Here is a 22,385-nt window from a genome sequence, read left to right as displayed (position 1 = left end):
CCAACGCTCCGATGGCTCCATACATCCCGCATTTCAGAGTGGACAGTGTCTCGACTGAAGTATGCACTCACCCAGCTCAACATCCATTTCCACCAGTCCGACAGAAAAGCAAACTCTTCAAACTCTCACGGCCGCTCGGCACTACACCTCCCTCGATTGCCGAGCCACCAGCATCAGGCGCTACATCGACGCCCAGACAAGCCCAGTCATGCACACCAGCCCCTCTAGAGGGCCAGTTCGTATCGAACCCCCTCCTTACTCTCTCTGCATCAGGGATATCTCACCCTGAAGCCTCTTTTCCCCAATCTGCACTTCCAACCCACCCACATGCATCCTTTCATCCCAGCATCTTTTTCTCTTCCCTCGCTCCTGCCTTTCCGTTCAACACAACACAGGCTATCGATCACCGGTAACCACATGAACCTCGCCCAATTATCGAGCCATCCACACGCAATCCCCAGATCTCCTGGGAATTGCTAAACAAGCTTGGTCGCTGCACTCAAACAGCCACTCCCCACCTGAGCAGACATCACCAGGCTCCACCTAATTCCCAGCCCGGACTACTACACGAAGTACATAAGAATCGATCACGCCACGTTCCCCATTCGCCTTGCAGGCGAAGAAGCCGGTCACCTAAGGCAGACATCACCAGCACCTCCAAGTCCTTACCACCGATCCCAACTACCGGTACCTTTTCGTTTTCTTCGGAAGGACGCGTATGACTCACATCCATCCTCCCGACACAGTTGTCTATCACCTCAACGCCACAAGACCAACCAATACGGTCCACCTCAACCCATCTACCTTTTCCGACCAGACTCGTACTCAAGTCTGTACGAACCCATCCGCGACTACTTAAGCTCAAGTTCAACCAGCCGAACTCCCTGCAAGATCCCCTGTTGTAGTCTCAGGGCACCACCACTTTCGCCATATCTTGGGCTGATCCATAATACCCCCCGAGTTTACTCAGCGCTGCCTCCACCGCTTCAAGCCAAGGAATTTCCGACCACATCCTCAAGATACGTGATTGTTGGCCTTCCCCCACGTACCTCTCACAAGTTCATTCCAACCCGAACGACACCAGAAACGCCATCGGCATCAGTCTTTATGGAGCTATCTTTGGGGACTCTGCACTGCCAGAGCTTCCGAAGAGACAGCCCCCAGCCTACAAGTCTCCGTTCCTGCCAGCCGCCGGACATCAACGGTCCCCCTTCGATCGCTAAACCGCCTTCCTACGAACCCTCCTCATTTCTTCTTCCTTACATCCCTTCATCCTTACCCTACATCCCTTCATCCCTCTACCCTACACCCCTTCATTCCTCTATCCCTACCCTACATCCCTCTACCTCTACCCCTCATCCCTTCATCCCTACCCCACATCCCATTATCCCTCTCCCCTACATCCCTCAACCCCTTCCGCTTCATGAATCTAACAATCATTCCTCTATGCAATAAACCTCTCGAAACTCATACTGTTATTGGCGTGGTCCCTGTTAGTGAACACACGGGCGTAACCCCATTCTTCACCGAAGTCACTGTGTGCGCAACGACACACTCGCTTTTACTCCGGAGGTTAGGCGGTAAGTAGCCCCCAAAGTCAGGCAGCTAAAAGTTCGGCGAGCTGTCTTCTTCACTTATCTGACGATGGGTCTTTTCAGTAGGAAAGCAATTCCACCGCTGCCTCCAATGTAGCAGAGGGTTTATGTTGCGCCTATACTTTAGGATAATAAAATAACAAACACGGCGCTCTGCATTCGGCGCCAAGATGGCAGCTACTTTATTCCTTGTCACACACACCTTCAGAACCTCTTTCCACTCTCTCTCTCTTTCCGTCTCCTTCACAATAAAAGCACAAAACACATATACAGGAACCCTGCTTCTTAACATACTCAACATAATAGCTTACACACCTTTACTGGTTTAAGGTACATTCCCACCCTTTTATGCTCTTAAAAGACGTTTCAGCCTGGGAAGAGGCCAAAAGTTGATTTTGTGAAAGTAAACATATTTTCAAAGATTTTCTTCAAAAAAGTGTCTCGGGACAGTTGAATTCACTTTCAAGATGTTTTCATTAGAATCCGATGCTTACACACCTTTACTGGTTTAAGGTACATTCTCAGCCTTTTATGCTCTTAAGAACAGACTCCAAAGTACACAAGTCCGTACTTGAAAGGCCCCTTGTCTTGTTCCTTTTTCTGTTTTTTGAGTTATTACCTAAATATTAGCTTTTAGCGTTAGGCCTTTTTTTTCTTAATTTACGTACATTAGTACGTTGGTGAATGTGTGCGAGCAACAGCGTCACTGCAATGTGTTGGTGAACTGAGCTTACTAGAGATGTGAGTTAGCTGTTAGCCCTCAAAAATGTCAGTCTATGTTAAAAAATGAAAGACTGATACAGAGTGTAGAGTTTTTAACAAAACATGGACTTCTAAGTATTTATTTACTGAAGTCAAAGGTAAAGCCGTGTGCTTAGTTTGTGGAGAACAGATCGCAGTGTAAGTAAGGATTACAATTTGAAACTCCATTACGAGACGAAACACTCGGAGAAATACTAAAACCTGACTGATGCAGAGCGGCACGGACATCTGAGGCTTTGCTAGCTAAGCTGCTAAAGCAACATGCTCAGAAGATGTTGCTTCTCTTTGGATCGACCTACATATGTGAACAAACATTCTCCGTGATGAAGTTGAAATAATCCAGATCCAGATCCTCTCTCACTGACCATCACCTGTCAGCTGTCCTTCACATCTCACCTCACACATTCAACCTGACTTCAGACTGGGTAGTTAGGAAGGGTTTGAAAAACTATAATGTGCAAAGTAACGAGTAACTAAAGCTGCCAGACAAATGTAGTGGAGTAAAAAGTACAATATTTCCCTCTGAGATGTAGTGGAGTGGAAGTACAAAGTTGAATAAAATGGAAATACTCAAGTGAAGTACCTTGAATTTGTACATACAGTACTTAAGCAAATATACTTAGTTACATTCCACCAGTGATCATGATATTTACTCTTACCACTCGCAGCTTATCAAAACCATACAATTTACTGTACAAATTTATGAGGTCCAGCCTTTTGGACCCCACAATATTTTTGGACCCCACTATGACTGTGCTTCCATGTGTCGGGCCTCACCATAATAAACATAAGTACACACACACACACGTTACTCTGCTGACTGACCCCTGACCTCCTAATTGTGTCTCAAATGAGCCTGACTGCCTGATCATGTTCACACACATTTTATGATTGATATATTATTAGGGACTCCCAAGCTCCCCAAAAATGGGGTGAAATATTTTTTACACCCCAAAATAAAGTCATGCCATAGAGCAGGGGTGGGCAATTATTTTTCCCAAGCCACATGAGAAGCAGGGACTGTTGTGGAGGGCCAGACCAATAGACTGAACTCAATCCTGCTCAATATTATTCCACCTCTTTATAAAAAGCAGTATGTTGTATGGTTTTGATGAGCTGTGAGTGGTAAGAGTAAATATCATGATCGCTGGTGGAATGTAACTAAGTATATTTGCTTAAGTACTGTACTTATGTACAAATTCAAGGTAGTTTACTTGAGTATTTATATTTTATTTAACTTTGTACTTCTACTCCACTACATCTCAGAGGGAAATATTGTACTTTTTACTCCACTACATTTGTCTGCCAGCTTTAGTTACTAGTTACTTTGCACATTATCATTTTCAAACCTTTCCCAACTACCCAAACTGAACAACAGAGTATAAAGGAGTTAAAATGAGCTCCACCTAAAACATCTGCAGCAGGAATAATCCAAACAACATATACATTTGTAATATCCATATATAATAGTAGAACACTGACAGGGATCATGTTTTTGCAAAATTAGTACTTTTATTACTATAACTATTACTATACAAATTACCTCTTTCTGTTTTTCAGTTCAGTGCGATAAATCTAGTCTTTGTTGGGCTTGAACAAGTGCACTGAAGTCAGGCTGAATGTGTGAGGTGAGATGTGAAGGACAGCTGACAGGTGATGTCAGTGAGAGAGGATCTGTATCTGGATTTGTTCAACTTCATCACGGAGAATGTTTGTTCACAGATGTAGGTCGATCCAAAGAGAACCAACATCTTCCGACATTTTTCCCCGTCAGATTTTTTTGGACAACCATCGGTTGTGACACATGCCAGTTTGTCCTATTTCAGTCCCAGCTTGTGGAAGCATGCATCTACCTCCGTGAACAGATCACTCCCCGTCGTCGTCCCTTTCATTGACTGCATTGCTGCCAGCTCCTCTGTAATCACGAAGTCTTTCGTTATCCCACGTATAAAGATGAGTAACTGGCTGTGTCGCGGACATCGCAGCTCTCGTCCAGAGCCAAGGAGAAAAGTTCGAAATTGTCTGCTTTTTTTTTTTGCAGCTGAAGCTCCAGATTTCCCTCTGATGTCCTCGATCCTCCTCCTTACGGTGCGCCTGGAGAGCTACACATTCTCGAATGCGTCTTTTTTCTGGGGGCATAGTAGTGCAGCAGAGTCCACCAAACACTCTTTGATAAACTCCCCATCAGAGAATGGCTTACTGTTTTTTGCAATTTTGTGGGATATCACAAAGCTGGTCTTGGCGGCTGCATTCCCTGGATGTGTGAAGCTTGGTAAAAAAAGGCCTTGTTGCTTTTGCAGCTTAGCTAGCAAAGCCTCAGACATCCGTGTCCGCTCTGCATCAGTCAATGTTTCGTATTTCTCCGCGTGTTTCCTCTCGTAATGACGATTCAAATTGTAATCCTTCAACACTGCGACTTGTTCTCCACGAACACGGCTTTACCTTTGACTTCAGTAAAAAAAACACTTTAAAGTCCATATTTTGTTAAAAATTCTACACTCTGTGTCAGTCTTTCTTTTTTTAACACAGGCTGACATTTTTGAGGGCTAACAGCTAACTCACATCTCGGGTAAACTCAGTTCGCCAACACATTGCAGTGACGCTGCTGCTCACATACGTTCATTAACATACGTAAATTGAGAAGGAAAAAAAACAACAAAAGTCGCCTTCAAAATAAAAGCAATGCAACTCTATTCTGTGCATGATGTACACTTATTTACGTTTTATTCCTAATTTCCCAATGACCTCCCGGATGTGGCCCGCGGGCCGTACAATGCCCAGGTCTGCTATAGAGGGTTAGGGAGGATCAGTTGTCACTGCTGATGGCATGGTGGTGAGGGATCATTTCAGTGTTGCTGTGCTAGATGGTTACGCACCTGAACGGATGAAATATAACGAATGAGTGGTATATGTGTTTTTTGACACAATACTGTGTACTATGGCTTGAACAGATTAAGGTAAGGTACATTGGTATGCACAAATTTAAGGTGTAAATGTCTTTATCTTTTACAGGAGAACACAAAATTCAGGTGGCTGATGACAATTCAAAATATAAAAATATAAAAGGATACAGTAAGGCATTCTCTATTGTTATCAAATATTCATTCTCCTGTCGATTAACTTCTCTCATTTAATGTTATCATTGCTGAGTCAGCACACATGCAGTCATTTTAGTCAGTTTACTCTTCTGTCCTCACTTGTGAAACCTCTTTTAATGTGCATGTGGCACCGGTTCATGTCAATGAAACATTTATTCATTTTAAATTAACTTATAAACCCAAAAACTTGAATAGCTCATAATAAAGCACAATATTTTAACAAAACATATAATCTGCTCTATAGTCTGCTGTGCATTATGTTATTGCTCTGCTGATATGGTGGTATCCCCTTCAGATGCAGGCAACAGTTCACATAATAATAATAATAATGCGATGCGATGATGATGCCAATTAGTTTGCTCAGCTATTGGTGGGGACAATTCTGTCCTCCATGTCTTACTGCCCATATGCAAACCTACGTTGTTGAGTATAAGGGTGAGACTGTGTTGTCTGTAAAGCAATAAGAGAACAGAAGACCAGAGACCTGGAGCTGCTAATCTAATATACAGTATATGTTACACTGGAGCTGCAATAGTGTGTCACTAATACTACAGTGATGCTAAGTGTATCTGTGAATCATATTAGCATGGGCAAAACTTCACACAGTCCAGCTGGCTGCTACAGCTTTGAGGCCTGAGCACGTTGAGGCCTGAGCACCACCTCACTTTTCCCAGTAGGGCCCCTTTTCTTTCTCTAAAAGAAATATGGTATAAAAATTCAATAAATACAAGAGAATGATTGGTATCCAAATAATTCACATTTCATTGCTTTTTGTACATAGTTTTTCAAAAAAATAAATATTTAATCATATTTTATGTTTGTTACGATTTTCTGTCTTTGTCAGTTACATATTGAACAGCACATATTCCGGGTTACATTTCCTTAAGTGATGATTGTTGAACTGGTAAGAGATAAATTATGAAAAACGCAAAAAAGTGCGACTTATCCTGAATCTGTTTCCTCAGTTCCTCAGAGTATGAACTCCAGTTAAACCAATGACAGTGTCTCGACCTTTCTGCCACTACAAAAAGAAAAACAAGGTCAACTTGTTGTTTCCAAAGCTTCGTCAGTGGGTTGAGTTCAGTTGTCATGGAGATTGTTGAGTTGTCCATCTGATAGGAAGGCTATGGCTGAAAGCTTTGGACAGCAAGTAAGTGGACAAGGAATTTTAACCTCCTGTGTTCTTATAGCACCAAATGTGAGCTTCTTTAACACTCCACCCCCTGATTATGGTTTCATTTAAAGGGAAAGCCCATTTTCAAAATCCATCAGTCCACAAATATTACATACATGAACATCTCTTTCCGAAATCCCAAAACTCAAATGTGTGATGTCATCAAGTATAGTGTGGTAGTGCTCCATAGATAATGAATTAGGAAAGATGTTCTAGACGACACAGAGCACCCACAGATATGTTCTGAGTATATGGGGACATTTCACTAGGATGGAATATCCTATACCCAAATGAGCCATTTAGGTATAAAAAAAGAAAACACAAAATCAGCCATTCGTTGCGGAGCAGCTTGATGACATCACCAGTTTGAGAAGTATTTCTCTGGTTTTGAGCTTTGCGAGAGAGTAGGTTCACAAACAATAAATTAACCTTCCTAGGCCATATAAAATAACAAATGAAACTGTGCTGTTGCCAGCTGCTGTTAGAAATCAACAATGAAGGATTTGATGATTGAATGTCATCACATCTGTTAAGGCTAGATCTGTTGCTCTCGTCCTCACACAGACAGAAAGACTTCACTAGTCATTGTCAAACCTTTGATTAATCAGTCATGTAAATGATCGATGATTGATTGCAGAAGTCAGATTAAAGAGATGAAGGTAGAGTATGAGCCAAATGTTCAGGATATTGCTACAAACAGAAGAACACTCCCTCCTCCACACACTGCAGAGGACAACTCTATGACTGTGTGTCCCTCTGAGCGGAGGGACAGCGAGTTACAAGACTCTGTGTGGCTGTCAGCTTTACAAACACAACATGATGAGTGTGGATCCCAAAGCTCACTCAGTTTTCCTCCAGTGACCCACAAACTGATCCCTCATGGCTTCATAACCAGAGAATGACACAACATGAAATCAAACAGTATTAGTAAGTATTATCATATAAATAATGGAGGTGCCTAAAAAGGAATACTCCAGTAATTTAGTATTTCATTTCCATGAAGTTTCTCAAGATTTACTTTTTACTTCAGTATATTTTGCCCTGAGGGGCAAGAAAAAAAACATTCTGGTGATCCATTTTGTCAGTGTGAGCTAAACAGTGTTCTCTCCTTACCTTTTGTTTTTTGACAGTAATGTTATAGAACTTGCTAACACACAATATGTACCTTGTGTTGAGTGTGTGTGAAGAAATTAAAACTTGTCTCGTAGAAAACAAATGCTTTTCGTGCCATTTAGGCAATTCCAAACCGGACCCTTTCAATGAAACATTCATCATGTCTACACAGATTGCTTTTAAAAGCAGCTCATTTGTTTTTCCAGTACAAAAGATAAAAGAGTGTTCATGGTGTCGGGTCGAGCACTGGGCTCTGTGCAATGGAAAGAAGAGGAGGAAACCGAGCTTTGGAACCCACACTCAGTGATTTCACTGAGGAGTTCATATTCTCTGGTGGATGATGAGCTCGTCAGTGAGATCAACTTTGACAGGTTTTCACTGGATCAAAGTCTGTATGCTCTACAGCTCCTCCGTGGTAGAGGTCCTGATGCAATCCTAAACCCATGAAACCCCAACCAACAGACTGGATCAGTGTCAGGTCAGTCATTCCAGTGCCCCTCAGATCCTGGACCACTCTACTTGGTGCTGTGTCTGTATGAATGCAGGAAGCTGCCACGGTTCGACCCGTCTGCTGTAGTTCAGTCAACCTATCACCAGCTGGCTTGACCTCAACCACATCCTGTTCTCAACAGAGTTTTAGTGAAACAAAAGGTCACTTGGGGACCAACATTTGAATGTTGCTATGAATGTGCTCACCCAAGTCACTGCGCTCTCTACTGTCATCTGTCAATAACACGTCAAAAAGAGTGTTTGAAGTTCACATTTGCTTTATCCGTATTAATTAGATGCACAAATTTAACAATCACAAACATTTCAGCTGATGTGCTCCTTAGTATGCAGGCTCACTCAGTGACTGTCACAGACCAAAGCAAGCAGTGTCACATATGCAAAGTTAGAACTCATCAAACACCATCATAGAAATAGAGCACGCAGAGCAGATTACAAGGAAACGTGGGATTACACTAAAAGGTGCCCTGTTGGGTTTTGTAGTATACAAATTAAAGTTATGTTGACATTCACCAAAGTTGTGTTTAAGCTTGAACACATGTGATGAATACATTCTCCTTTGATGAAACCATTCACGTGTACTGCCTCTGCTGGTGCATTGCAGCATTTCTCGGCACATTACTGCCACCTGTAGAATAGTGACATCATTGACAGCACTGTGTATGTCGTCACCCTTGTCTGTGTGACCTCATGCACGTGCACGAGAGAAATTAGACGGGGACAAAAAAACTCCAGAGGGAAACACTAATACAACTGAAAAAACAAATGGAAAAATTGGGATTTAAAATAGGATCAGATACTCCATAAACTATCTTTAAGTTTCAATTTATTATTTAAATCAAAAAAAATTGTATATCTTGTGTTTTATTCATCTATTTTAACTCCATTTTCTCTGTGTTCGACTTCTATGACAGTGTTTGGTTTATTGTAACTCTAGATCAGACACTGATATGATAGATATGATAAATGTGAACTTCAGAACACATTTTTTCCCTCTGAGTTTCATCATATTTGTATCGACGGAGGTATGACCAAATGTTATAATTAATACACAGCCTACATTATAGACTATCACAGACTTAATGAAAAAAAAAAAAGAGAATCTCATATTTCCATGGAGAAGCAAAAAACCAACATAGCAAATTGGACAAAATAAAAAGTAAAAATAAGAAATGTCACTTTCTCGTTGATAACATGTTTCTTATGAGATCCTATTCATGTTATAAAATGATATTTTTCATGTTAGTCACTACACATTGTTTTAAGAACAAACTTTTCATGTCATAACAACATCTTGTTTTATCAAAAATCATTCTTGTTATAACACAAAATCAACAAATCTCTTTAAATCAAGAACAGTTTGTCCTTATAACATGATACGTTGTATAACCAGAATTTTCCTCACATTCCTATATGTCATTAACAAGAAACATATCATGTTATGAGATGAGAAGGGTCTAGTTCACACAAGATAATGTTTCTGAGCCAAAATGTGTTTGTCATGTTGGCAGCAGGACTCTAGTTTTGGCTCAGGTCGGTAAGCCAGGGGTCCTTTCCAGGATTGGGGTCAGGTTTTGGTACCTGAAGACCTCTACTCCATGGTATGTGATTAAAAAAGCACTGATGATAAAGTGTGTGTGTGTGTGTTTGACAATATTCACAGATGATTGGCACCATTTTTTTCAGCAGCAGCTTCGGTTCTGAAAATGTCCGAGCTGCTCTCCAGTCTCTGGCTCGTTTCTGCTGGACTAGCAGTTGTGGCGAGACGCTCCTGCGAGTCCGTCCAGCCGTCTCTGCTGAAAGGCCGGTCCTCCTGTGTCCTACCTCGCTGAGGCTGGGCATCCGAACAACAAGGCACTGGTAAACCCTGACGCTGAAGGAAGAAGGGAGCAACGGCCCCCCATTTCCAGGACCTTGTCCACCGCCTCCAGCGTCCGGATGTACAATCAGCTGACACCTGCTGTCCAATGGCCGCTCAGGAGGAGGAGCCCCGCCGTGATGTCCTGTGTAGCTCTGAGTGTCAGGGCCGGAGAGGACGTGAGGTGGAGACCACTTCGTCCAGAAGGAGACCAAGAGTAGATGTGCAACTTAAACATAAACACAAACGTCTGTATCCCTGAAGATTGCTTAAATGAGATTTGGCACACAGTGGCACTACATCATGGGTGGGGGTGGGGGGTTAAACAGATCACAGTGTCCTGCAGTCTCCCTGGATCCACACTCCCTTTTGTAGATCCCTCACATTGTGGAATACCTGGCACCAAACAACCAAGAGAGAATATTAAAAACAGGTTAAATCAGGACAAATCCATTGTGTGGGATGTTGGGGACATTTTACCAGTGCAAAGCAGCTTTAATCTGATGGATGCTCTGGACACGATCTGTTCACTTCAAACCACTCATCGATGCAGCTGAGTAAGGAAGAAGAGTGAAACACAAGGACAGATAATTGTACAGTAGTCCTCATCAAAACTCCAACATGTTGGATCTGGTGACATCTAGTGGTGATCACCCTTCACCACTAGATGTCACCAGATCACCAAATCAAGTGTTTTTCCTTCATCAATCCCTGACAATGTGTTTGTGGTGAGCTGCGTTGGAGGGAAAAAGTAAAGCAAGAGAAAGAAACATACTTACCCTTTATGGTAGATACAGAGGCAGGGCAGGCGAGCGATGGTGTCTCCCTGCACCAGCTCCTCCAGGCATATTGCACATTCTCCTGCATCCTTGGTCAGGACGTCCTCTGTAATATGAAAGTAGGTTACACACAAAGAAACTGCAGCAAATCATGATATATATGATACATGTTTCTGTATGTTTAAGTTGTAAAACCATCAACCAGCCAGGATGGCAGATGAAAATTAGGCTGCACAGCTAAATCTGGCATATTATGATAATTAATGAGCATTGTCCCTTATTAAATAAAATACACATAAACATGTGACCTTCATTTGTCTTAGTTTAACTTAAGTTTTTTTGTGCTTCTGTTTATTCAATTTTTCTGGAGAGGTATACCGTTTAACAGTCACTGTTCTACTGTATTATTATTACTATTAGTGTCATCTTTGGTACGGAAAGTTATTTTTGTACGAGACTAGTAAATTTTTTATTTCATTTGTGTTATTTAGTTTGAATTGATTTATGTGAAGATATTTTTTTTAAATATATAATATATATATATAAACCACAAAAAAAGTAAAGAAAATAGTTGTTTACTGCTATATTAATGCTCTGAATCCCGTATATGGAACCTTTAAAATATAATATTTTCCTGTAGATGGAAAACAGTTTATTGCACGCAGGAATTCATTGCAATCGTCCCACTAGATTACAATATCTTGTGTACAAAGTTCACCTGTGGTCGGTGTTAGAGGAAGCTCATGTGTTCCTCTGGTGACTATGAATATACACAGCAATATTCATGGCAATCTGTTGTTGACACTCATAGGTGCAAAAGCAACCCAGAATTCCACCTGTGCAACCAGCCATGATGTGTATAATAGTTACAATATACATGTATAGAATAAGATAAGTTTGTAATGCATATAAAAAAAGTATATATATATACATGCATAACTTTATAGTGTGAATAATCTATGTGCAGCATACCAGGCTGTTCTAACTATAACTATGAAGAGTCAGGTGATGTATTATAAAGAGAAAATCCCCAGAGAGTGGACTTTCACCAGGGAGACTGGTCATGTCCCAAGTGAAACCAAAAGTCAACTTCCATACTTCAGCAACACCACTTCAGTACGGATTGTAACCCAAACCACTATCTTCTCCTAAACCTACCCAAGTTTAGTTGCTCAAACCCTGAAGCGGCTTCCACAGGCGCACTGATGCTCGTGTTGCTGGACATTTGTAGGAAAATGTACGAAAAATAACAAAACATGTTTTCACAAGATATCATTCAGTCATATGAGGATACGTTAATTATAGACACATTATACAGTAATAATACAGTAGTGTGAATATATAATACAAATAAAAAGATTACTATGATATAGGATAAAATATATATAATTATACAAAAAAACACTAAGCGGTAGTAAGATGAGTAGTAATAAAGTAACATGCTTGTGTTGGACATATAGTATTCCTTAGTAATACTACACATAGTATACATAAGAATACAGGTGTACTGTTGTAATTGTCTCCACTACTACCTTCATATCTTTCGTGCATACCCAAGTTGTAATTCTGTTATTACCAAAATATCCCTGAAGGCAGCATTGATGTGTTGGCTCACTTTGAAATATTTTCCTGTATGTGTTACTGCACTCAATCTGGGCTGAATGGCCACCTGGAAAACTAAACCTCTGTATCCCTTCTGTGTGTGTGTGTGTGTGTGTGTGTGTGTGTTAACACTCAGCAGTTCTCATCTTTTCCTGCTATGCATAGCATTGGTCCGGGTCTAAAGTGAAAGTCAGAGTATGCACCATTAGACCCATCACCTGCAGCAAAACACACAGTCATTAGAACTGTCCTTATGCAACAGTGGATTAACCCACATAGGCCCAGAAAGCTAGTTATTATGGGCTGCAGCACAGCTCAGCTCGGCTGAGGGGGAAACATCTTTAATGACCTGTGCCGGTTCAATCATTCATGCAGTCAGACAGACAGATTGAGAATAATTATACTGATGTATGCTGCAGATACTCGCTTTGTTATTACTGTTTTCTTTCGTTGCTGGCCATTATTGGTCTCAGTAGTGTCATAACCCAGCTCCTAGGCCATGACAAATACGGACGAGACACAAGGGATGGTGATAAAGTAAAGTATTTATTTTAACTAAATAAAGAAGTAATTACCTTTGTGAAGTGTGTCAGTCAGTAACATCAGTAATGTGAACGTGGATGCGTGTGAGATGAAGTGTGGGGTGTTGTCAGAAACCAAAGACCAAAACCAAAATATAACGGGCAGCCACTGGCAGAGATCACTCCACGTACGCCGGAGAAAGACTAGGGCAGAGCAACACTGGAGCAGGGCTTTTATGCTCCAGGACCAGGTGCTCTGCATCAGGTAATCAGCCACGACTGCTGTCAGAGGCCGGGCCGTCACAGTAGCTACACACACACACTGGGGGATACGGTGAGATAGGACGCACGTCTGTGGGTTCACATGCAGTGACCCTGGCACAAAATTACTTTTTCTAATTTACAATTATTGCAAAAGGAACAGCTGGCTGAGCCCAATCAAATTTAACTCTAGAGTATGTTATTTTTTCACGTCAATAATATTGTTTATGTCGTTCATGCGTGCAGTGAGTCAGCAGGATGTCAGGTGGCTTGGCCAGGAGAGAGGCTGTAACCACATGTGATCAACCTGTTCAGCCTGTGTGACCAGTGAGCAACTTTCACTGGAATGAATGGGGCACCATCTTTTAATGTGTTTGATGCCCAGGAGTTAGCTTAGCATAAAGACTGTATTTTTAGGTTATGCCATCTGTTTCAGTCTTTATGCTAAGCTAGGCTAATTGCTTCCTGACTGACTGATAATCCTTCCATATCACTCAGCAATTCAATATATCATCTGTGTCTCACGTATTTCTATTCACATTGGTGTCTTTGTACATTGACACTGATTGTGCAACCAACTTCTGGTAGTCACAGAGGTTTAGGTGGTTCTATGCTCCAAATGTGACATTAATGTGGGCTTCTTTGTAGCCATACGCTGAGTGTCTTCACTCTCGTTTTGGAACATGCTTTGTCCACTTCGCGTTTCCCCAAACTATTTTAGCGGTCTATTTTGTCCGCCATTTTCGTAGCTTCCTCTTGGACGCGTGCTTACGATCTGACAGCTGGTCACTTTGTACGTCATTGATGCCAAGAAATGTCCCACACATTGCAAAATCAGAAAATAGGTCAGAGTCAGAGGGCAGGGTCTCTGCAGATCCAGACACCACCACAAACTTCTGTCAGATGTGATGATTGAGAAGTATTATTTTTGTATGAGTCTACAAATTGTTTATTCTGAAAATCCTACTCATAAAGAGATGCCAAACCTTCTAGTTTCATGTACCATTAAATATTGTCTCTGTATTCAGCTGGAAGATATATTTAAAAAAAACATTTTGGCAACCCTGATCAATAGCTAGACTATATTAGAGAATAGCTAAACAACAGTTTAAAATATCTCTTTGACCTCTGTAATGACCCCAGCAGGGGATCAGCAAAGAGCTTTTACTGCAGCGGGCTGATCGCTGAGCTGTAGTTTCCTGTCTATGGTGTTTACTAGAATGAACAACTGGGCTCTGGCAGCGTCATCAGTCTGTTTCACAGCAGGTTGTAAATCTGAAACAGGGTCGTGAAAAATGTCATGCTGCAGAATGCGGCTCTCTGGAAACATGCAGACAGGGGGCTGTGATGTTGTGTCCACGTGACAGCTGCTGTTTGTGTGTGTCTGGGTCATGAACCAGCGCTGGATATATTTAGGTTGTAAATAAACAGCACTACAAGGCCAAACCACAAGTCCAGTTGACTGAGGTGTGGGGAAGTTTCACCTGGATCTTTGCAGGTTGTAAGAGGTCATTGGTGGCAAAAATAATCTGTTCTGTCTTTTCACAATGTTGATACTTGACATAAAAAACATGTCAAATTAGACAAGAAAAAACATTACTCAATAGCATGCAAAAAAAGACTAGACTGTTGATGTATTGCACAAGCTGAAGAGAGAGTGAGAGTGTGTGTGTGTGTGTGTGTGTGTGTGTGTGTGTGTGTGTTATAGTAGAGGGCAGTCTTTGCATGCCTAAAAGCAAACAACTGAGAGGAACATGAACATGCTGATTACAGTCCGTCAGGGTCATGTGAGCCAATGTGTGCATGTGCGTGTGTGTGCGCGTGTGTGTGTGTGTGTGTGCGCAGGCAGTCAGCAGGAAGGCCTGAGCGGGTGATTATCTTATTAGAATGGCCACAAACACCACGGAGCAGCTGTGATCACTGGTCAAGTGACCATGATGTGGGGACACATGCACATCCACACCGCTCAACAAGTTCACATGGACTGTGTTGTTTGTTGACCCTCATCTTTACACCACATGCCTCCTATTTAAAGACAGTTTGAAGGACTCAGTCTCATCAGGAGACATGTATATATAGTATGTCAAGGGACACGCTGGAGGGCACAAAGGAGGTCTGCACACTTTTAGTGTTGCTCTTCCTTCATGAACAATGGCCAAGGATTGAGGAATCTCTATGAGAAATAAACCATATTTCTTAACAGTGTGCAGACCTCCTTTGTGCTCAACAGTTACGTTTGTGTCTTTTGTCGGAGTATTTTTGTCAGGATGTGCACACTATTGGTCCCTCTTCAAAAGACATGTTGGATACAAAAAATATTTAAACAAGGCTAGGAGTTTACAGCCATGCAGAAGGATGTAGACCGTGGGTATAAGTCGCCGTGTGTCTCAAGCGGATTGCCCTCACCTTCCACTATCCATATGGTAAGGGCACCATTGCTGCATCCTGGGCTTAGTGCCACCCTGCGATTGTGATTGGTTTAAATAAATACAAACAAGCTAGTTTTCTTTTCTTCCCTGTTGCAGAAGGATAATGTGTGGAGTCTGACCTTTCTTCAACACTAACACGGCGCTGTGGAGAAAGGTCTGCCGATGTGAGACTAGCAGCCATGGTAGCGGCTCTGTGACACAGTACTTAGCTAAATACTTGCACATCTTAGTTTATCGTGTTAGCACGCTAACGTTAGCTAATTAGTGCTAAACATTAACTAAGGCCGAAAATGTCATTCATTTTGCTGGTATTTGGCAGTGGTGTATAGTAACGAAGTAGAAATATTTCGTTACTAAGTCGTTTTTTTGGATATCTGTACTTTACTTTACTATTTATATTTCTGTTGACTTTTAATTTTACTTCACTACATTTTGCAAAGAAAACTGATACTTTTACTCCGATACATTTCCCCTGAAACCTTCGTTACTCGCTACAAAATCAAATCTATCTTTAGAAAAAAAATTAATCATGAGACCAACGTCGGGGACTGTGGTGGAACACAGACTGCAAGCAAGCAGGTTTGGCGAATCAGTGGTCCTAGCTTGCAAGTTAAATCATTGGTTAATCATGTTAATGCGCAATTGCAAACAAGTGCTCTCCAAGCTGTTGTGTTTTGATTCCCAGTGATGCCCAGGATGCTATATGCTATAGCTAGCGAGTGACTACATGACACTCTACGATGACTGATTTCATGACAGAAGCAGAAATGGAAGCACCTGCTACTCCCGAAACAATCTACGGTGGTGACGAAGACCAACACCCGTGGATCGCTAACGAGTTAGTGAGCTGAGGAAGTGTTGACAGTTGTGAGATTTTGTTGATTTGAGTCATCTTAGCTATAATCATTGCAGCACTAGTTGACTAACGTTAGCTAACTTAACATTAGCTAGCCACCACACCATAGGATTGACAGCAGCCGCGAGAGCGCAGCATTAGGGTTTGCATTAGGGAAATCCTTCCCAGCTGTGCGCAAGCTGTCTGTGAAGCTGAACACACCTCTACCTGCCTCAGCGGCCTGTGAAAGGCTATTTAGCATCGCAGGACTAGTCTTCAGCCCAAGAAGAGCGACACTGAATTCTCGCAATTTTGAAAACCAACTTCTTTTGAAGATGAACAGAACATTTTTCAGTTTCAAGTAATGACTGGGTTGTTACTTTCGGTGCTGCTTTAGTATTGATCATGTTTTGATATTTGAGTCATTTTGTGGATGAGTTTTGTCAGATCGAGTTATGATGGTAGCAGTCGCCCAATTGCAGATTCAGCTTGAGCAAAACCTTTGCCTATTGTGTTCAAATCAGGCCCATAGGAGTTTACAAGGCAGGTGTCCTTTCTCAAAACACTGACCTGATGCATCATGTGGATATTTTCTTCTGAACACAATATTATGCATTTGCCCTCTACATCCTCTAGTCGGAATGAGCATACTTAGAAATGCACTGTTACAACTCCTTCATAGTGTCATATTGCTTTTCGGAGAATTATGATGATAAGTTCATAGTAGATGCAAAAGTATACTTATGTACAATATATTATGTTGAACATTGTTGCTCCTGGATGGATCACAGCCAACCCAATTATTTTCAACACAGCTCCATGTCCTTGGTCATGGTGGCCACAGCACTTAAAAGAATAAACTTCATAATTCTGACCCTTTGCTTTTTTTATTAACAGCATTTACTTTTACTCTCAATACTTAAGTACATTTAATATCAGAAAATTACTTTTGATACTTAAGTACAATAAATATCAGATACTTTAAGACTTTTACTCAAGTAGTATTCTAATAGGTGACTTTTACTGGAGTCATTTTCCAGTAAGGTATCTTTACTTTTACTCAAGTATGGCTTTTGGGTACTTTATACACCACTGGTATTTGGACATAACTATATGGAATCATCTATCAACTATGGGTTTATTTATGTTCAGAGCACAAAGCACCGGGTCATAATGCATACATTTTGTCAAACACAGATATGACATGGACACACCAGAGACGCAGTCGTCTGCTGTACTGATGGTTGTTAAGTACTGAGTTAACTAGTGCGCATGCGTGTAACGCAGTTAGTTCTAGAAGAACGGAAGACGTGTAACCATTGTTGTTAATGTCGTGCATACATATTATGTAAAGTCTTAAACATGTACAGTTGTCGCTGGAGTTATTGAATTAACATGGTAGCAGAGGATGGCGGCTGGCAATTACAAAGTTCCGCCGCCGTTTGACGAGAAGAAGTCCTACGACAGCTGGAAAAATGAGGTTGAAATTTGGAGGCTGGTGACGGACCTCGAGGAGAAGAAGCAGGCCTTGGCGGTCGCTTTATCGCTGACGGGAAGAGCGAGGGATAGTGCACTAGAAATTGCCGCAGTGGATTTGAACGACGATGAAGGAATGAATGTACTTCTCACGAAATTGGACGCTGTGTTTTTGAAAGAGGAAACGGATCGCCAGTACGAGGCGTACACAGAGTTTGACCGGATCACAAGAGAAAATGGCGTCTCCATGGTCGATTACATTGTCGAGTTTGAGCACCGGTAAAACAGAATACGTAAGTTCAAGATGGAGCTTCCAGATGCTGCGATAGCTTTCAAGCTACTTGATACTGCAGGACTTAATGTTAAAGACAAACAATTAGCGCTTACCGCGTGTCCAAACCTTTCGTTTGTGAAGTCAGCCTTGAAAAGAATCTTTGGCGATAATTCTCGACAAGAGGGAGCTGATGACTCTGCCTACTACACACGGTTTACCGGCAAGCGTGAAAGTAATGTCAGGTCAAGCCCACAGATCCATACGGCTGTTCAAGGGATGAATCCACTGGACAGATATCGGAGAAGATCAAGATGTGCAGTCTGCCAAAGCACATATCATTGGGCAAAAGATTGTCCTCACAAAAATGAACATGCAAAATTAACAGAGGATGAAAAAGTGACAGATGTTGAAGAATGCAACATTACTTTGTTGTCAAAAGAATCATTGTCTGACACAGAGATATTCATGGTGGAGTCTCTAGGATCAGCTGTCATTGACACAGCTTGCACTAGAACTGTGTGGAAAAAAATGGCTTGATCATTACATGAGTGGACTAACAACGCGAGTTACTGAAAATGGGGGACACAAAGAGTGTAAGAGCATTCAAGTTTGGTGATGGGAGAGTTGTTCATTCTACAAAGAAAGTGAAAATCCCAGCCATGATAGGACAGACTAGATGTTAAATTGAAACAGAAGTGGTCCCAGTAGATATCCCATTGCTTTTCAGCAAAACTTCACTGAAAAGAGCAGGTGCTGTTTTAACATTGAAAATGACAAAGCCACAAAGTTTAAACAGCCAGTGAAACTTGAACTAACATCTTCAGGACATTACTGTGTGAACATCAGAGATGTGAGTAACCCAGATGAACATGAGCTCCAGAATGAGGATGACATTCTCACTGTGACAGAAAACATAACAAAAGAAAAACAGAAAGTTCTGTTGAAACTACACAAGCAATTTGGACACGCCTCTGTTGACAGACTGAAAAAACGACTGGCCTGCTCAGGTAATGCTGATGATTAATGCACCATAATCCTTAAGGACATTGTAAAAAACTGTGAGACGTGCATCAGATATAGCAAACCAAAGCCAAAGCCTGCGGTGGGTTTGCCCATGGCCTCAAGCTACAATGAAACTGTAGCTGTGGATTTGCATGAGCTAGAGCCAGGAGTGTGGTATCTGCATGCAATTGACCACTTCACAAGCTTCAGTGCAGGGAGTATCGTCACCACCAAGAAACCCAAAGAGATTGTGAAGCACTTTATACATTGCTGGATAAGTGTTCATGGTCCTCCACGCAGACTGTTCAGTGTCAATGGGGGAATTCAACGACGAAGATATGAGGGACATGGCTGAAAGCTTCAACATTGAAGTGAAAACAACTGCAGCTTATAGCCCATGGAGCAATGGGCTTTTGGAAAGGCATAATCAAACCCTCACAGAAATCCTGATGAAAGTGAAGAGGGACAATGGATGTGACTGGAGGATGGCCCTAGACTGGGCCCTGATGGCAAAGAACTCTATGCACAACGTGCATGGCTACAGTCCCTACCAGCTGGTATTTGGACGAAACCCAAATCTGCCTTCAGTTCTCACTAATAAGCCGCCAGCTCTGGAAGGTACTAATATGAGTACTTGGATAGCCCAGCATATCACAACATTACATGCTGCAAGGAGAGCATTTACAGAAGCTGAGTCCTCTGAAAGGATCCAAAGAGCCCTTCGTAAACAACTGCGGCCCATTGATGACCGATACGAAACAGGGGACAAAGTCTACTACAAACGGGTGGATTGTACAGAATGGAAAGGTCCAGGTGTGGTCATCGGCCAAGATGATGCAGTGATATTTGTGAGGCATGGTGGCACTTACGTTCGCGTACATCTCTCCAGGCTTAGAAAAGTAGAGAGCCCACAAGCAGTGCCGGGAGAAAGGGACATTCAGCTGGAAGGGACTGAACATCATACAATATTACCAGAATCTGGCTTTAATGAGAATAACAACACTGAAAATGAAAGTGAGGAAAAGACGCCTACAAATGGTGAGGATAACAGTGAACCCCCTCACACACCAAGACAGCCAGAAGGAGGTAGCCATGGTCAATCTGACGCATCACAGAACAACTCAACCACAACTTGTGAAGGCCTTAGTCTGGAAACTGGACAGGTAGTTACATACACAGATAGTGAGTGGCCAAGCACACACTGGAAAAATCCTCAGCAGGGCAGGAAAAGCCACTGGGACATACAAATACTGGTATAATTTAGAGTACATTGAGCCTGAGGAAATTTCTGGCACTACCGGTTCTGTTGACTTAGGACGAGTACACAATCTTCAAGTGGTCCCATCTGAGCATGTCGAGTTAGGTGCTAGCCATCCTCACAAAGACATACTTATTGTGAATGATGATGCCTTCATGTCTGCCAAACACAGTGATCTCAGCAACTGGAAAAATAATGTGTTTGAAGAGGTGAAAGATGAAGGCCAGAAATGCATCTCTACGAGGTGGGTGTGCACACTCAAGGAGACACCTGATGGTGTTGTACCTAAAGCGAGATTAGTTGCAAGAGGCTTTGAAGAAATGAACATTCAGGAGCTCCCTAAAGAGTCACCTACATGTGCCTCGGAGTCTCTAAAAATGATTATGGCAGTGATATGTCAAAAGAAATGGCAGCTAAACTCTATGGACATTAAAACAGCCTTTTTACAAGGCAAAGAGTTAACCCGAAATGTCTATATCCGTCCTCCCCGAGAAGCTCAGAGCAAAGGAATTCTATGGAAGTTAAAAAAGTGTGTTTATGGCCTAGCAGATGCTTCTCTGTATTGGTACAACAGAGTGAAAGACACTATGCAGCAGTTGGGAGCTACTGTGTCACAAGTTGATCCAGCAGTGTTCTACTGGCTGGATGACTCCTACAATGTGATGGGACTCCTTGCTTGTCACGTGGATGATTTCATCTGGGGTGGTTCAGAAACATTTTCCACAATAGTCATCTCTCACTTGAAAGTTGCTTTTCAAGTTGGACGTGAAGAGCACAACAGCTTCAGCTACATTGGAATGGAGGTTCACTCTTTAGAGGATGAGATACAAGTGCAACAAAGTATCTACATAAAGAATCTACAACCCATTCCCGTGGACCCCAACAGAGCCACACAGCGAGAGGCTCCTCTAACAGACACTGAGACTGACATGTTAAAGTCGAAGATTGGCCAAATATTGTGGGTAGCAAGGCAGAGTAGACCCGACATAATGTGTGACATATCCATCCTAGCAACAAGTATAAAGCATGCTACTGTTCAGACTCTGCACTCTGCAAACAAACTTGTCAGGAAACTGAAATCAGAAGAGGTGATCTTGAGGTTTCAGCACTTGGGAAAAGACAGCTCGCTGAAACTAGTGGTGTTCAGTGATTCCTCGATGGGAAACCTTCCAGACGGAGGCACTCAAGGCGGACACCTGGTCATGCTTATGGGAGAGAATGGAAGATTTTCACCCATATGCTGGCAGTCAAAGAGGATCAGGAGAGTTGTCCGAAGCACCTTAGCAGGAGAGACTTTGGCACTTGCAGATGGCATTGACAGTGCAGTCTTTTTGGCTGCACTCTACTCAGAACTTACCACAGGTAATTTGCCAATTGTGTGTGTAACGGACAATCACTCTCTTCTTGATGCTGTCAAGTCCACCAAAACAGTCACTGAAAAGAGACTCCGCCTCGAAATCAGCAGCGTCAAGGAGCTCGTCCACTCTGGGACCATCCAGCAGATTATGTGGTCAGCCTCCAAGGAACAGCTCGCTGACTGCTTGACTAAGAAGGGGACATCTGGACTTGTTCTGCTGAGGGCTCTCAGCGAAGGTGTATGGCAACTTAAAGGCTAAACGAGCTAATCAACAAAAGCCTTACTACCCTCAAACTCTAGTCATTAAAGTTGCAAGTTTAAACCTCTGTTTATATGTTTAAGGTTCTAAAAAGGTTTGTTTTTTTGTGACTGTTTTTCTTTAAAGAGAAAGGGGAGTTTGTTAAGTACTGAGTGAACTAGTGCGCATGCGTGTAACACATATTATATACACATATATATATATATATATATATATATATATATA

At 42.0% G+C, this 22,385-nt stretch overlaps 1 protein-coding gene across 1 annotated transcript in view; it reads right to left on the bottom strand.

The window, feature by feature from the left end:
- Positions 1-5,554: 5,554 nt before the first annotated feature.
- The window catches only part of znrf2b (zinc and ring finger 2b), a 70,356-nt gene continuing 53,525 nt past the window's right edge, over positions 5,555-22,385 (bottom strand). Inside the window, exons 3-5 of the mRNA XM_031868612.1 lie at positions 10,887-10,992; positions 10,588-10,660; positions 5,555-10,503 (exon numbers count right to left, since the gene is read on the bottom strand). Of these exons, the coding sequence (XP_031724472.1) occupies positions 10,603-10,660; positions 10,887-10,992 (164 nt within the window). The 3' untranslated portion in view covers positions 5,555-10,503; positions 10,588-10,602. The remainder of the gene's footprint in view (positions 10,504-10,587; positions 10,661-10,886; positions 10,993-22,385) is intronic.

Source organism: Anarrhichthys ocellatus, unplaced genomic scaffold (genome assembly GCF_004355925.1).
Source record: "Anarrhichthys ocellatus isolate YVR2014 unplaced genomic scaffold, GSC_Weel_1.0 scaffold43, whole genome shotgun sequence".
NCBI classification, from domain to species: Eukaryota; Metazoa; Chordata; class Actinopteri; order Perciformes; family Anarhichadidae; genus Anarrhichthys; species Anarrhichthys ocellatus.
The sequence above is the reverse complement of the archived record's forward strand: the minus strand, read 5'-3'. Positions and strand labels throughout refer to the sequence as shown.